Genomic DNA, 16,134 nt, shown 5'->3' on the forward strand with positions numbered 1-16,134 from the left:
ATGATTATACACTACTGATGGGAATGTAAAGTTATTAAACCACTTTGGAAATGGTTTGGCAGTTTCTTAAAAAGTTAACTATGACTCAGCAATTCCACTCAAGTATTTTCTGAAGAAAATAAAAACACACATCTACACAAAAAGTTGCTTTATTCATAATACGCAGAAAGTGGTAAAAAAAAAAAAAGAAAGAAAAGAAAACCCAAATGTCCACCAACTGGTAAATAGATTAAAAAAAAAATTGTGAAATGGAACACACCTCTGCAAAAGGGAACTACTGATATAGAAAACAATACTGATGAATCTCTAAAATTGGCTTTCACTTATCCTATTAATATTTCTTTTTTTTAAATTTTTTATTTATTTTTGATACAGAGAGAGACAGAGCATGAGAGGGGGAGGGGCAGAGAGAGAAGGAGACACAGAACCGGAAACAGGCTCCAGGCTCTGAGCTAGCTGTCAGCACAGAGCCTGATGCGGGGCTCGAACCCACGACATGAGATCTGACCTGAGCCGAAGTCGGAGGCTTAACCGACTGAGCCACCCAGGCGCCCCTATCCTATTAATATTTCTTAGCCTGGGGGTGTCTGGGTGGCTCAGTAGGTTAAGCATTGGTCTCTTAATTTCAGCTCAGGTCATGCTCTCATGGTTCGTGAGTTCAAGTCCTTTACTGGGTTCTGTGGTGACAAGTGTGGAGCCAGCTTGAGATTCTCTCTTTCCCTCTCTCTCTCCCTCTCCCTCTCTCTCTCTACTCCTCCCCTGCTTGCGCTTTCTCTCTCTCAAAATAAATAAACTTAAAAAAAAATTTCCTAGCCTGGGTGAGGAGACAATGAGTGTCCTACTATATGGTTATTTTTATATTTTCTACATATTGCTTTGCATAGCTCTATTTAAGAAAAACAAAAACAAAGTTATGTGAAGTAAAATGCATAATGCCTAACATATGCTGAGAGGAAAATTATCAGAATGGGGCACCTGGGTGCCTCAACTGGTTAAGGGTCCAACTTCAGCTCAGGTCATGATCTCACAGTCCATGGGTTCAAGCCCCATGTCAGGCTCTGTGCTGACAGTTCAGAGCCTGGAGCCTGCTTCAGACTCTGTGTCTCCCTCACTCTCTGCCCCTCCCTCGATCATGCTCTGTCTCTCTCAAAATAAAATGAAGACATAAAAAAAATGTTTTTAATTATCAGAATGAACTCTCAATTTTGTCTATTTCAAAATGTTCCTCCTCCTTACTTCCTAGTTATAATTCCTCAGATCCCAACATAACCCTATCAGTTGTGTTCTTCCCATTTAATTCTCTTCATGAACTTATTATCTCAACTATCCTTTACTTTTTTTAATTTTTTAAAATGGTTTTTATTTATTTTTGAGAGACAGAGAGAGACAGCGTGAGCAGGGGAGGGTCAGAGAGAGAGGGAGACAAAGGATCTGAACTACCTGTTAGCACAGAGCCCGATGTGGGGCTCAAACCCATGCACCGTGAGATCATGACCTGAGCCTAAGCCAGATGCCTAACCGACTGAGCCACGCAGGCGCCCCCCCCCCTTTTATTTTAAATTTCTTTCTTTACTTGCTTCTCTTTGGTCTACAAACAAATCATGTCTGTTATACTCTAAAAAGGGGGCAGCACACATATTCCGAAAAGGGACAGAGAATAAGTATTTTAGGCTTTATTTATTGGATATTCTTCTTCTTCTTTAAATGACCATTTTTAAAATGCAAAAACCATGTTTGGTCAGAAGGCCAGATATGGATCACTAAGCAAAGTGTGTCAACCTGTTCTAAAACAGTATAAACAACCTTCTGAATTCTGCTACCCACAATTAGTAGTGTCCTCTCAAATTCAAATAAATTTGCCATGTCCCCATCACATGCCTAAACATCATGTTAAGTGTTTCCATATTTTTCAAATCTCATTTAATCCCTGCAACAATGCTGTGAGGGAAAAGTTTCAGTATTTTCAATTTATAAAATAGGATACAGAAACTCAGAGACAAGTGAACACCAGAATTGCTTTTTAACCAATTTCTCAGGTCCAACTCTAGTATTTCCACTAGATCACATTACCTCTCCCTATTTTTACTGACATTTACTTGGGAAACAGGAATCTCTAATTGCTACTTAGTTTCTTCTTTCATAACCTTTTAAAATCTGACTTATGTCTCCAAAGCTCTATATAGTTTTCCAAAAATTCCAGTGACATTTAAATAAAAACACACACAAATATTATTGTGTTAATTGATATTTAAATATAGGGAAAAAAATGATGCAGCCACTTTAGAAATCAGTCTGGCAGTTCCTCAAAGTTAAACATACCAACCCTATGACTGAAATACTACTCCTAGGTATATACCCAAAGGAAATGAAAACATGTTTCACAAAAAACTTGTATGTGAATGTTTATAGCAGCTGCCATTATTCACAGTGGTCAAGAAGTGGAAATAAACCAAATGTCTATCAACTAAAGAAAGGATAAACATGTGGTCTATCCATACAATGGAATATTATCCAAGCATCATAAGGAATGAAGTGCTGATACATGTCACAACAAAGATGAACCTTGAAAGCATCATGCTACATGAAAGAAGTCAGTTACGAAAGGCTACATAATATATTATTTCATTTATATGAACTCTCCAGAATAGGTAAATACATACAAACAGAAGTTAAATTAGGGGTTGCCAGGGACTGGGGAAGGGTGAAAAGGGGCATGACTGCTAATGGGCACAGTGCTCCTTTTTGGGGTGATAAATGCTCTGGAATTAGATAGTAGTGACGGTTATAAAATCCTGTGGATATTAAAAACCACTGGACTGTATACCTTAAAGGTGAATTTTATGACATCTGAATTATATCTCAATTTTATTTTATTTTTAAAAAATGAGAATGCAGGGTCAGAGAGGGAGAGGGAGAGAGAGAGAATCCTTGGCAAGGACAGAGTCTGACCTGGGGCTCGATCCCACAAACTGAATTCTGACATTATGACTGAGGTGAAATCAAGAGTCGGACACTTAACCAACTGAGCCACCTGGCACCCATTTTATATCTGAATTTTAAAATTAGGAAAAAAAAACCCACCTAGAATCCTACACTCTGTTTTTTAAAATGTTTATTTTTGAGTGAGTGAGTGAGTGAGTGTGAGAGAGAAAGAGAGAGAGATACACACACAATGAGCGGGAGAGTGGCAGAGAAGGAGATAGACTTCGAAGCAGGCTCTAGGCTCTGAGCTGTAAGCACAGAGCCCGATGCAGGGCCTAACCCCACGAATCATGACCTGAGCCGAAGTTGGATGCTTAACTGATTGAGCCACCCATGTGTCCCTATTCCAAATGTTTTTGATTTTCCTTATTTTTTCACAGTCATTGATAATATACGTATATATGTGGATTTAACTTTCTTTTTTTTTGTAATCAATCCAAAATCCATTTTTCCATCTTTTATAGAAACAAAATATTCCACTAATAGACTATGATTTTAATATTGCTGAATAAATCATTTTCACTTTTTCAATACTAAAAGTGTATTTCCGGGGCGCCTGGGTGGCTCAGTCTGTTAAGCATCTGACTTTGGCTCAGGTCATGATCTTGTGGTTCGTGAGTTCGAGCCCCATACTGGGCTCTGTACTGATCACTCAGAACCTGGAGTCTGCTTCAGAGTCTGTTTCCCTCTCTTTCTGCCCCTCCCCTGCTCATGTTCTGTCTCTATGTCTCAGAAAGAAACAAACATTGAAAAAAATTTTTTAAAAAGTATATTTCCATAACTAGACCTAAGCATATAGATTCCCTCTCTTTTTATGGTATTTCCTTAAGATAAGTTCTTAAGGGTAAATGATATATGGTATTTTATGGCTCTTAAAACAATTCCAAATTGTCTTGCAGATCTAAGGCAAATCAGAAAAGTATAAGTAAACTATACTTACTTCACTATGAAGTTACTAACCTATGATGTCACTATTTTTTAATTTATTGTATATAAAAATATGATAAAGAAAATGTTACATTCTCTCATTTAGTTAGAATTCTTTTTTTTTTAATTAAATATTTATTTTTTAGAGAGAGACAGAACACAAGTGAGGGAGGAACAGAGACACAGGGCGACAAAGAATCTGAAGCAGGCTCCCGGATCCTAACTGTCAGCAAGCACAGAGACTAACGTGGGGCTCAAACTCATGAACCGTGAGATCATGACCTGAGCCAAAGTCAGATGCTTAACAGATGGAGCCACCCAGGTGCCCTGGAATTATTTCTGGACTCTATTCTGTTCCATTAACCCATTTATTTGCTTGTTGCTTTTGTTTTTGTTTTGTTTTTTTAACAACAATTTGGATAAGTAAGATACATCCCCAATGTGGGGATCCAACTCAGGACCCGGAGATCAAGAGTCTCCTGCTTTTCTGACTGAACCAGCCAGGCACTCCTATGCTCATAGTTTTGTAAGCAGTTCTTACATTTGGTAATGCTGTATGTCTTTTCTCTACCTATTTAAAGTTCTGTATTTTAGAATACATTTGAAAGGTAAAATTCATGAAATTTCTAAGTGAATACTCAGAACTTTCCAGGAAGTACTCCCAAAGAGTCTCCCTCAGAAAGTACCCTTCTGGGGCGCCTGAGTGGCTCAGTCGGTTGAGCGTCCGACTTCGGCTCAGGTCATGATCTCATGGTTCGTGGGTTCGAGCCCCGCATCGGGCTCTGTGCTGGCAGCTAGCTCAGAGCCTGGAGCCTGCTTCAGATTCTGTGTCTCCCTCTCTCACTGACCCTGTCCTGCTCATGCTGTCTCTGTCTGTCTCTCAAAAATAAATTAAAAAAAAAAAAAAAAAAAAAAAAGAAAGTACCCTTCTGTGTTCTTTCCCACCATCCTGTACATATATATAACAAAACACCTATCACACAGCATTCTACTTGTTATTCTTTCATTTCCTCCTATGTGACTTTGGAAAACTATATAAAAGAATCATCTCTTATCTCTGTATCCTTAGTGGCACTAAGATAATACTGTCTCAAAAGGATGTAGGCACAAATGATACATCAAAGATAACATATGAGTCAAACAAGCAATTACTGCTTGGCATTATATTAGGAGCTGTGGGAAAAACACAGAAAGTAGAAAACAATGTCCTGCCTTTCAGGGAATTTAGTAAATAAAAAAAAAGTGATTTAAAGGGAGACTAGTACATAATTTTAGAGATTGTGTAGGATTACAACCAAACAATGATTATATAATTGTCATAAATTTAATAAAGAGTATAGAGGAGAATGAGTGCAGGAGCTGTGAAGGACTCTTGGCACTTGAGATGGGTGGTAAAGCACTAAGAGAATTTGGATAAGTAAGGTACATTAAAAGACGGGGTGCCATTTACAGCAATGTGGATGGAACTGGAAGGTATTATGCTGAGTGAAATAAGTCAGGCAGAGAAGGACAGATATCAAATCTTTTCACTCATGTGGATCTTGAGAAACTTAACAGAAGTCCATGGGGGAAGGGAAGGGGAAATAATAGTGACAAACAGAGAGAGAGAGAGGCAAACCACAAGAGACTCTTAAACACAGAGAAGTGAAGGCGCGTAGGGGTGCAGGAGAAGAGTGGAAAGTCAGTGATGGGCATTGAGGAGGGCACCTGTTGGGATGAGTACTGGGTGTTGTATGTAAGCCAATCTGACAATAAATTATATTTTAAAAATGGGTAAAAACATGAACAAAGGCATAAAGTGGGAATTACCATGATAAACGGGAGTCATGTACCTATCCATTCTACAAACAGACTCAACTACTTGTACAGAAAAAGTTTTATTCTATGCAGCAAAGAATTAAAATATTTTTACCTGGAGTTCTCCAAGTTTCTTGGATGTTGGTGAAACAATAGTAAAAAATCCATCGATGTGATGGGTTGGAGAAAGCTGAGCTAGTCCACTGATCTGAACTCTACCAATTGGAAGATGATCAAGTTTGGTGATTACTTCCAGCACCAGTACAGCCATATCTAATCAGAAACAATGACAACATACACAGGTATTTTTCATTTACTTTCATTTTTTTGGAAGTGGGTATATATTAGAAAACTTTTTTACTTAAAAACCATGGGGAGAGGAAGGGGGAAAGAGAGCGGGGAAGAGTAAGGGACACAGATCAAGGGAGACTACTGAATACTGGAGACGAACCATGGACTGAAGGGGGAGGGGGTGGGGGGAGGAGGTGATGGTCATGGTGGGGGGCACTTGTGGGGAGAAGCACTGGGTGTTATATGGAAACTAATTTGACAATAAACTATTATAAAAAAATTATTCTATTTTCAAACAAAACATGCACCTACTGTCAGTCTTAGGGGTGGAGAATAGTGAACCCAAGATCAAAAGAACAATAAAGTTTTATGGAAGAATGACAAATACCTCACATGGGGAAAAAAGATTACACTGAAGAAAAATATTTAGTGGGTCAAGTATTTGGTAAGGAAAATACCTTTGGTAAGAGCTCAGGCTTTGGTTTTGAAATTAAAAAAGCAATAATTCTCTGTTCTTTTATTCTAGCCATTTCTAGTTTCGAATTAGACAAAGGGCTTCCCTTGTATAGATGCAAGAGTTGTTCTTGCCTCACAGGATTATCAAATTGCTTATTCCTTGGTTGTACCCGGAGCACCAAAATACTTAGAGTACTTGGAACAAAGAGGAATGGAAATATCAGCTCCTTCGCTATACTCTTCAATAGCTGCTTAGACTTAATACCTTCATGGTCATAATTTACAGCAAGTGAAATATAATTGCATACATATGGAATATAAAATTATTTCAGGACAATATAACTTCTGAAAACTTTCTTGCCAAAGTTGAGAAAATGGGTCATTTTCATCATTTGTTCAATACTGTGGTGAAAAGAGCACAGGACTTCTAAGACCTATGATTGTGTTGTAGCCCCAATATCCATAAGCTACTTCTATGTAAGCCAAAGCTGTCTGTACAATAGGCATCATAATACCTACATCATAGCCATGTGAGGAATGGGGGTAGTGCACATAAAACATGGAGCACAGTGTCCTCTCACATGCTAGTTGCTTAATGGTCCATATACGACTTTAGGTAAATCACTTAACATAGTCCCTATCTTACCTACTCACAGAATGTATCTGAAAATCCTATGAATAGATTTGGAAGTGCTCTGTAACTATAAAATGATATGTGTGTGTATATATATATATATATATATATATACACATATATGTATATATGTATATATATATATATATATATATATATATATATATATATATATATACATAGAATAAGGGAAACCAACATTTGTTGGCTATTTACTAAGAGCCAAGTTCTTCCATGTTGCATTAATTCTCTTAACAACTCTATGATAGAGTTGTTTCTGTCCCCATTTGAGGACAACACGGAGGCTCAGAGAGGTCATGTAACATTTCTAATTCACCCAACTATAAAATAACAAAAAAGGGCTAACACTCAGTTCTACCTAACTATAATGTATTCTACACTGTGCTGCTTCATTATTCACTACTTTTGGGAGAAAAAGTTATCTCATTGGCCTTTTACCTCTGTTCTTCACTTTTGCTATGAAATTAAAATCCCTATTGTCCAACAGTCTTTCCACCCCACTGTCTTTCATATTCCTGCTAAATGAATCCTATCCAATTAAAGAATGACAAAAATCAAGTGGTGAGGCACAACAAAGTATCCTAATTTTTTCAGTTTCTAATCTTCTCCTGTTCCAAACATTTTCATGGCTGCTATTTTCTGTATCAAGTCATAGGAAAAGGGAGAAAAGATGTAAGAAGAGAGGTATATCTCAGAATCCTATAATCCCTAAATTTCCTGAGATGGTGTGACATAACAGAGGCATTAATGATCTTGGAAAGTCAAAGCATCCCTGAAATTAGGGTTGGTGTTAGGGTGACCTTGGGTATGTCACTTTTAACTATGAAACCCAAATTCACCACCCAGAAAATGAGAATAATACCCACTGCAATCGTACAGGGCCTCACAGCACGCATTCTAGTAAATCCCAGCGGCTTTCTCTCATTCCTCCTACTTTATTTTCATTTACCTTGAACAAAAAGTTTCTAAAGATTTAAAATGTAAAGATTTTATTTAAAAAAATCTTTCCCTGTCCTTAACATGTATTCATAATTGTCCTAACTTCCCTTTGGAATAAGATAAAACAGACATGAAAAAAGGAATCAAATAAACCACCCTACCTACGACACAGGATTGTTAGAAGATGTCAGACTTTAAAGTATTTTATAAACTGTAAAATGCTAACATTTTCACTTGTTACTATAAATTATTCTTACCTGTGGAATTAATATACTGTTTTACTGCCCTGTTTTTTTCAACCTGGACCTATTCATGTTTTACACTAATTTGTGACATTATATTCATTAATTTGCTTTATACATCTTATTTTCTATTTCCCTTTCTTTCTTTCTTTCTTTTTTTTTTTTTTTTTTTTTTTTTTTTACTGGCAGGATAGAGTTTATTTTCACTTGGTGCAAGGCACATGGCTACAGAGTGTCAGAAAGGCCTGTATAATAGAGTGGGGTTCTCTCAATTTCCTTTTTGGTATTTTGCTATTTTGACATAAAAGAACCCAACTGCTTCTGTTTGCTGTAGCCTGCCAAGTCCACGCAGAGAGGAGGAGGCGAGAGGAAGGACTGTGACGAATCCAGCACCTCCTGAAGCCTAGCGGTGGCTACTCAGGCTCGGGGCCTGGTTGTTGGCTTTGTCAGGCTGGCCACCAGGCTGCTTCCTCATGGTTTCCAGAACCATGCGCTTTCTTTTAAATGGAAATACGCATACAAAAGAGTATATAAAAGAATAATGAAACAAATATCTATCACATAGCTTAGGAAATAGTTACACTTTTCCAAGTTTTCAGTTAGAGCATATATTCATGCGAACTAATGTTGATCTCGTGTCTTCATTTTCTAATAAACATATCTTACTCATGTCCATAGCTGGGCCATCACAAGGTTCACCTCATCCATCTACTATTCAAATCCTACCTTCAACAAAGCTTCTTTCCTAACTAGGTTTATAAAATTTTATTATTGGCTCATTTGGTGGTTAACCCCTTCAATTTAGTAAGGGGGAAATTAAGGCTCAGGAAGATGAAATGCTTGCTCAAATTCAAACAGTTAATATACAACAGAAGTAGGATTCTGGTTTCCTAAGAACTTATAATAAGTTCCTAAGTTATGATTCCTAGGCTCTCATAATATTATGGAATAATATGGTACTTACGATATGTGCCAAGTAATCATTTAATTACTTATTGTTTGGCACTGCTTACTACTATTTTATATATCAGTTTTGTTTTGGTGAACTGATCTGGAAGTTCCTTTTGACCAGTGACTACATCTAAGGTTTCTCCATTTCCTACAGTGCCAAAGACTTTATATTTTTACAAGACTCACACCTACAATGTGCCAGGTATTGGACCAATCACTTCACAAAAATTTTTTCATTTAATCTTTTCAATAATTCCTGCCAGTAAGTGCTATTAATCCTCATTTAACTAATAAGGCACTGAGGCTCCAAGATCGTAAGGAGCCTCTCAGTGTTGAACAGCCATCCAATCCTGAAGCCAGAGTTCCAATTAAAGACCAACTTCAAAGCCCATGTTCTTCTCGTTCAACCAGGCTCTTTCTTCATGAAAAAACAAAGTGAAAGGGCAGCTAGCTGATCCCACTTTTAACAGATGAGAAAAAAGAGGGTCAGAAATGGGAAGGGACTTTCCTCAAATCCCATAGCTGATAACACCGAACTAAAGTTCAATTTTCAAGTGTAATGCATTCTTTATTATACTGCAGAATGCTCAAATAAATGTCTGATCTGTTATAATCTTAATAGATATTTTCTCTCTTACTGAAGAGTTCTTTTAATGTTTATTTATTTACTTTGAGAGAGAGAGAGCAATCTGGTGAGCAACCAGGGGAGGGAGGGTGAGGGAGAGAGAGACAGAGACAGAGACAGAGTCAGAGAGACAGAGAGAGAGAGAGAGAGAGAAAGAGAATCCCAAGTAAGCTCCGTGCTGTCAAAGGAGGCTCCATGCTGTTAGTGAAGAGCCGGACAAAAGGCTCGATCTCACAAATGGTGACATCATGACCTGAGCCAAAATTAACAGTCAGACACTTAACCAACTAAGCCAGCTAGGCACCCCTCTTATTGAAGAATTTTTTTAAATGACTCTTCATTTGTTAAGGTTTGTAGTACCCAGAGTATCTATGGGTGTCCTATAATAGTACTTATCATTTTCTACCTAGTATTATAACTAAACTTTGTGAATTCAGTTAGAACTAGATACCATTCTGATTAAATTGATTCATTGTTGTAATTCCCCACAGGGCCTAGCACAGTCTCTAGTACATGCTAAGAGCTCAATATATATCTTTTGAATAACCAAATGTTTTGTTCTTTATATCTTGATGTTTTCAATTTTTTTTTCTTAATGGAACATAAGCTTCTTAAGGACATGTTAACCTTTAATTCACCTCTGATTAGACCAACAACGTTTACATGATTTTTTTTTTACTTGAACTGGATTGGTTTGAGAAATAATCCACCGTCCAAAATGTGTTTATAGGAAAGCCTGACCTCAATAGAGAAATAACATCATAGATTTAGAATGCTTTCCTTGAACAGAAATGAAGAAATCTTGTCATCTGGTTTCTTATAAAGGGATCCTTCCTGGGGCACCTGGGTAGGTTAGTCAGTTAAACAGCTAACTCTTGATTTCAGCTCAGGCCACGATCTCACAGTTCATAGGATTGTGTCCTAAGTTACACTCTGCACTGATAGCACAGAGTCTACTTGGGACTCTCTCTCTCTCTTTGCCCCTCCCCTGCTTGGTGCACATGCACTCTCTCTCTCAAAAATAAATAAATATTAAAAAGGGATCCTTCCCTTCTCTGAAAACCTAGATTACTAATTCATTAACACACTCATTTAGCATGTATTACCTAGTACCATTAATAAAGCTTATCCATAGACATAGATATCTTTATCTTCCTTCCTTCCTACCTTCTTTCAACATGAGTCCCAGAGCAGAGACTACAGTTACTACTTAAAGAAGCATCGGGTAGTGAAAGTGCATGAGTTGTGGTATCAGACCGAAATTGGTTCAAATCCTAGTTTTGCCACTTATCAACGATGTAACCTTAGAGAATATTCATTTCATCTCTACAGCTCAGTTTCATTGTCTATAAAACAGAGAATATATCTTTCTTGTAGGGTTTTTAACAATTAGAAATAAATGCATCAACTGGTGGCACATAGTATACTCCCAATGGTGACTATTATGAAACTTCTTTCACTTAGTAATTAACAATGCCATAGATACTACGTACACGATAATACCCATTGCTAAGAACATACCACATACTTATTAGGCCTGCATCTAAAATGATAAGACAAAAACGTACCAGTCAGATAAGAGGTAAACTGCTTTGGACCACAGCGAACAGCATAACGTGTAGTTGTTCTCACGGTTTTTGGTTCAGTCTGCAATGTGTCCCTGGGACAAAAAAGGGTTCCATCTGAAGTTTCTCCCCACCATCTCACTCGGACAACTACACAAGAGGGAGGCTTTGCAATCTTCCATATAACTTTATTAATAGTAAGTCTCAGAAAGCAGCGTAGCTGGCCTTCAACTAGAGGTGGTAGGCTTGTAGATGGAGAAATGTCACTCAAACCTGTCGAGGAATCCAAAAACACGAAGTCAAATTCAGACTACATATAGAAATATATAATCTACCTTTTGAATGAGAATACACAAAATTTTTAGTCTCTACAAAGAGAACATTTATCCTATAAATAGTAAACCAAACCACAGTCACTTAAGTCACTTCTTTTTTTAAGTTTATTTTATTTTGAGATAGAGAGAAAATGAAAGAGAGCACACATGTGAGTGGGGCAGAGAGAAAGGAAGAGAGAGAATCCCAAACCGGGTCCACACTATCAGTATGGAGCCTGAGATGGGGCTCAAACTCACAAATATGAGATCATGACCTGAGCCAAAATCAAGAGTTGGACCTTCAATTGACTGAACCACCCAGGGACCCCCACTTAAGCCCCTTTGATAACTAATTCATATTCAGGGTCTGATTCAGGTTATTGTAAGTAAAGAACATAATACCAACTTAAAATATGCTAAAACAAACTCTTCTTTAATTGAAAGCTATCATTTCAGGCAGATTAAACCCACAAGGGTTAAACCCACCTGTCAGAATGGCTGGAATCAAAAAGACAAGAAATAACAAGTGTTGGGTAGCATATGGAGAAAAAAGAACCCTTATGCACCACTGGGGAGAATGTAAATTAGTGTAACTACTGTGGAAAATAGTATGGAGGTTCCTTTAAAAATTAAAAATAGGGGCTCCTGGTCGTCTCAGTTGGTTAAGCGCCTGAGTCTTGATTTCGGCTCAGGTCATGATTTCATGATCTCTGTGCTGTCAGCAGAGTCTACTCAGGATTCTCTTTTTCTGCCTCTCCCCAGCTTATGCATGCATGCATGCTGTCTCTCTCAAAATAAATTTTAAAACATTAAAAATTAAAAATAAAGTTACCATATGATCGAGTAATTCCACTACTGGGTATTTATCCCTAACATTCAAACATGGTTAACTAGAAAATATATAACCACCCCTATGTTTACTGCAGCATTATTTACACTAGCCAAGGTGTGGAACCAACCCAAGTGTCCACTGACAGATGAATGGATAAAGAGGTGGTATACATACACAATGGGATATTACTCAATCACAAAAAAGAACAAAGGGATGCCTGGGTGGCTCAGTCAGTTAAGCGACAGACTTTGGCTCAGGTTGTAATCATGCAGTTCGTGAGTTTGAGCCCCGTGTCAGGCTCTGTGCTGATAGCTCAGGGCCTAGAGGCTGCTTCAGATTCCGTGTCTCCCCCTCTCTGCCTGCTTGCACTGTCTCTCTCAAAATAAATAAACATAAAAAAAAAAAGAATGAAATCTTGCCTTTGAAACAACCCAGATGGTCCTACAGGGTATTATGCTTATGTGAAACAAGTAATACAGAGAAAGACAAATACTATATCATTTCACTAACATGTGGAATCTTAAAAAAAAAAAAAAAGCAGAAACAGACCCCAAAATACAAGGGAGAAAAAAAACGATCAGTTGCCAGAGGGAAGAGGGGAAGGGGGATGGGCAAAATAGATGAAGAGGAGTGGCAGATACACACTTCCAATTATGGAATGAATAAATCATAGGGATAAAAGGTACGGCATAAGGAATATAGTCAGTGGTATTGTAATAGCATTATATGGGGCTAGATGGCAGCTGTGCTTGTGGTGAGCACAGTATAACATAAAGACTTGTGGAATCACTATGCTGTACATCTAAAACTAGCTTATATAACACTGTGTCAACTATACCTGAAAAAAAGATACCATTTCAAAAATGCAAATATAATGATACCATAGATAGATTTTTAAAATCTCAGAAGTAGTTGAAATTTTTCTTCCAAGTTCTGTTGTTTTTTATTATTGCAATGTCCAGGTTTTAAGATAGGTTATCTTTACCTCTCTTACTTTAAAACCATTACTAAACAAGAATCAGTAATAATTCCTTCCTTCACTCAACACTCAAATGATTAAGTCTATACCATACAACTCAGCATTTCAATAAAGACCACCTTAAGTTTTGTATTTTCTTTCCCATCCACATCATTCAGTTAATGAAAACAGACACCATCATCTGGAGATTCTGCCACTATTTTTTAGTACAGTACTGGGCTCATAATATTTATTGGCTGCTATAACATTTATTGGTTACTGATTTTAGACAGATGATAAATGTAAACAAGGCATTTAATTATGACTTTCTATAAAACTTTCTTCTAATGACCGATTGTCTTCTATTCATAGTTATCTCCTAACCATGACTTAGAAGAGATTTAAGAAACTATTCCTTATATGCATATATACAACAGAATATTATTCAGCCATTAAAAGGAATGAAATCTTGCCATTTGCAACAACATGGATGGAAGTAGAAAGTATAATTCTAAGCAAAATAAGTCAGAGAAAGACAAATACCATGATTTCACTCATTGGAGTTTAAGAAACAAAAGAGGAAAAAGAAGAGAAACAAACCAAGAAACAGACTCTTAACTGTAGAGAACAAATTGATGGTTACCAGAGAAGAGGTGGAGGAGCGGTGGGTGAAACAGGTAATGAGCATTAAAGAGCACACTTAAAAGGAACACTGAGTAATGCAGGGCATTGCTGAATCACTACATTGTATACCTGAAACTAATAGAACCCTGTATGTTAACTATACTGGAATTAGAAACTTATTTTAAAAAAAAAAGAAACCATTCCTCTATTACATACACCTTCCTATTCCTCTTTTCTCTCAGAGTGGTCATGTCTAACATGAAAATACACTGGAGTATATCAGATCAAGAAACCTATGTGAAAGCTTTTGGATTTCTAAAGCGAATACCTTCTCTGCTCTCTACAGTTGAATAAGACCCACCATAATCTTTACATATAACTAGTTTCAATATAAATAACACAAATGTGTATATGAGCATTACTGCATATACAGACGGTATAGCAAGAAGGACATTCTTATGTTATTTCTATTTTTATTTTCCTCCTACCAACCAAATATGCTTGACTGGCTTGGCCTTGGGAGCCAAACCAGTCAAGCACTGAATACACTGAGTACATCTGTGCTTCTACTTCATATCCTCCCATCATTCCGCAGGAAAAGTCATTATTTCAAAAGTGCCTTAGTTATCTTTAAAAAGCCTGGATAAGATTCACTTCCAGACTGTAGGTTGAGTTCTCAATCCAAAGCCCTTCTCTTGCTACACACTCTTTCATCTTCTCAGATCCTTCAGAGATCTTCATGCCTTCACCTGCACTCTACTTCACCTCGTCACTCCCCACTCCTTTTCTGTCCTCCACAACCATCTTTTCCAACCCCTGCCTGTAGCCCTTCATACTTCATGACTGTCTTATGTTTGGCTCATTCAACTAACATTTACAGTAATGCATACATGATCCTTGCCAATTAGAATTATTCACATACCACCTCTCCAACTTATGTTTCTTGCAGTCGTGTGGAACTCCAAAGCTACACCCTCCCACACACAGACACACACAAATGTAACTTTGCTATCAAAAGCACTCGTAAGTCATGGGGATGTAATGTACAGCACAGTGAACTATAGTTAATAGTATACTATATATTTGAAAGTCGCTAAAAGAGTACATCTTAATAGTTTTCGTGACAAGAAAAAAAATTTTTAGTAATTATGTACGGTGATAGATGCTAATTAGACGTACTGTTGATCATTTCGCAATAAACAAGAATATCTAAACATGTTGTACAACCTGAAGCTAAGGTAATGTTACATGTCTATTATAGCTCCTTTTAAAAGGTTTTTTTAAAATCCTGGAACTTTTTATTCCCTTTCTTTAAAAACGTTCTGCCTGTACCCTTCTAGCCCTCACCTGTCCCTACTTACTCGCCCGCTTTGACCCCCTGCTTCAGCACCTATTTCCTTCCCTCTCGCTGGAGGGGCAATTGCCCTTTCTTACCTTCAAATTTCTTGGTTATTTCCCCCTTTTTTTTTTCTCTCCCTCCCTTTTTACAGGTGGGTGTGGGAGTTTCCCTAGAATTCTTTACACCTTGCTCCCAAGCCGACTTATTATTCTTTCCTCTACCTCTGGCAGCTCACGTTACCTCTCTTCTTGCGGCCACGGGCTCCCACAGGCCCCTGGCCTTTTCTTTGTTTCATGACGAGCCAGACCGCTTCTTCACCAACTGAACTCCGGCTCCAACACCCAAGCCGTAACCTCCCGCCATCTCTTCCCGAGGCGCCTGCGTTCCCCGGCAACCGGAGCCGCTGGGCAGCCTGGGAAGCCGGAAGAAGCGGCTCTTCCTCTTAACCGTCTGCGAGGATCGGTGAAAAGGAAAGGCGCCAAAGTCTTCTTCCCGCAAACAGACTACAACATCCAGGATGCTTTGCTACACTACCTCTACGATGTTGACCGCTGGCCCCTTCAGCTGCGCAAGCGCAAAGGGGTACGCCTTTTGAGGACTTCATTGCCCAGGATGCATTGCCTTTAGGAGAGCTTGT

General features: G+C 37.9%; 1 protein-coding gene across 2 annotated transcripts in view; it reads right to left on the reverse strand.

Annotated features, from left to right (window-relative positions):
• Positions 1–16,011, reverse strand: part of C2CD3 (C2 domain containing 3 centriole elongation regulator) — a 140,624-nt gene extending 124,613 nt beyond the window's left edge. Inside the window, exons 1-3 of one of the 2 annotated variants that reach the window (XM_029956599.1) lie at positions 15,738–16,011; positions 11,434–11,703; positions 5,822–5,979 (exon numbers count right to left, since the gene is read on the reverse strand). In XM_029956599.1, the coding sequence (XP_029812459.1) occupies positions 5,822–5,979; positions 11,434–11,703; positions 15,738–15,792 (483 nt within the window). In that variant the 5' untranslated portion in view covers positions 15,793–16,011. Of the gene's footprint in view, positions 1–5,821; positions 5,980–11,433; positions 11,704–15,737 lie in introns of those variants that run through there. The other variant, XM_029956600.1, reaches the window with a different exon arrangement.
• Between the last annotated feature and the right edge of the window lie 123 nt (positions 16,012–16,134).

This window comes from Suricata suricatta, chromosome 11 (genome assembly GCF_006229205.1).
Source record: "Suricata suricatta isolate VVHF042 chromosome 11, meerkat_22Aug2017_6uvM2_HiC, whole genome shotgun sequence".
Lineage (NCBI taxonomy): Eukaryota > Metazoa > Chordata > Mammalia > Carnivora > Herpestidae > Suricata > Suricata suricatta.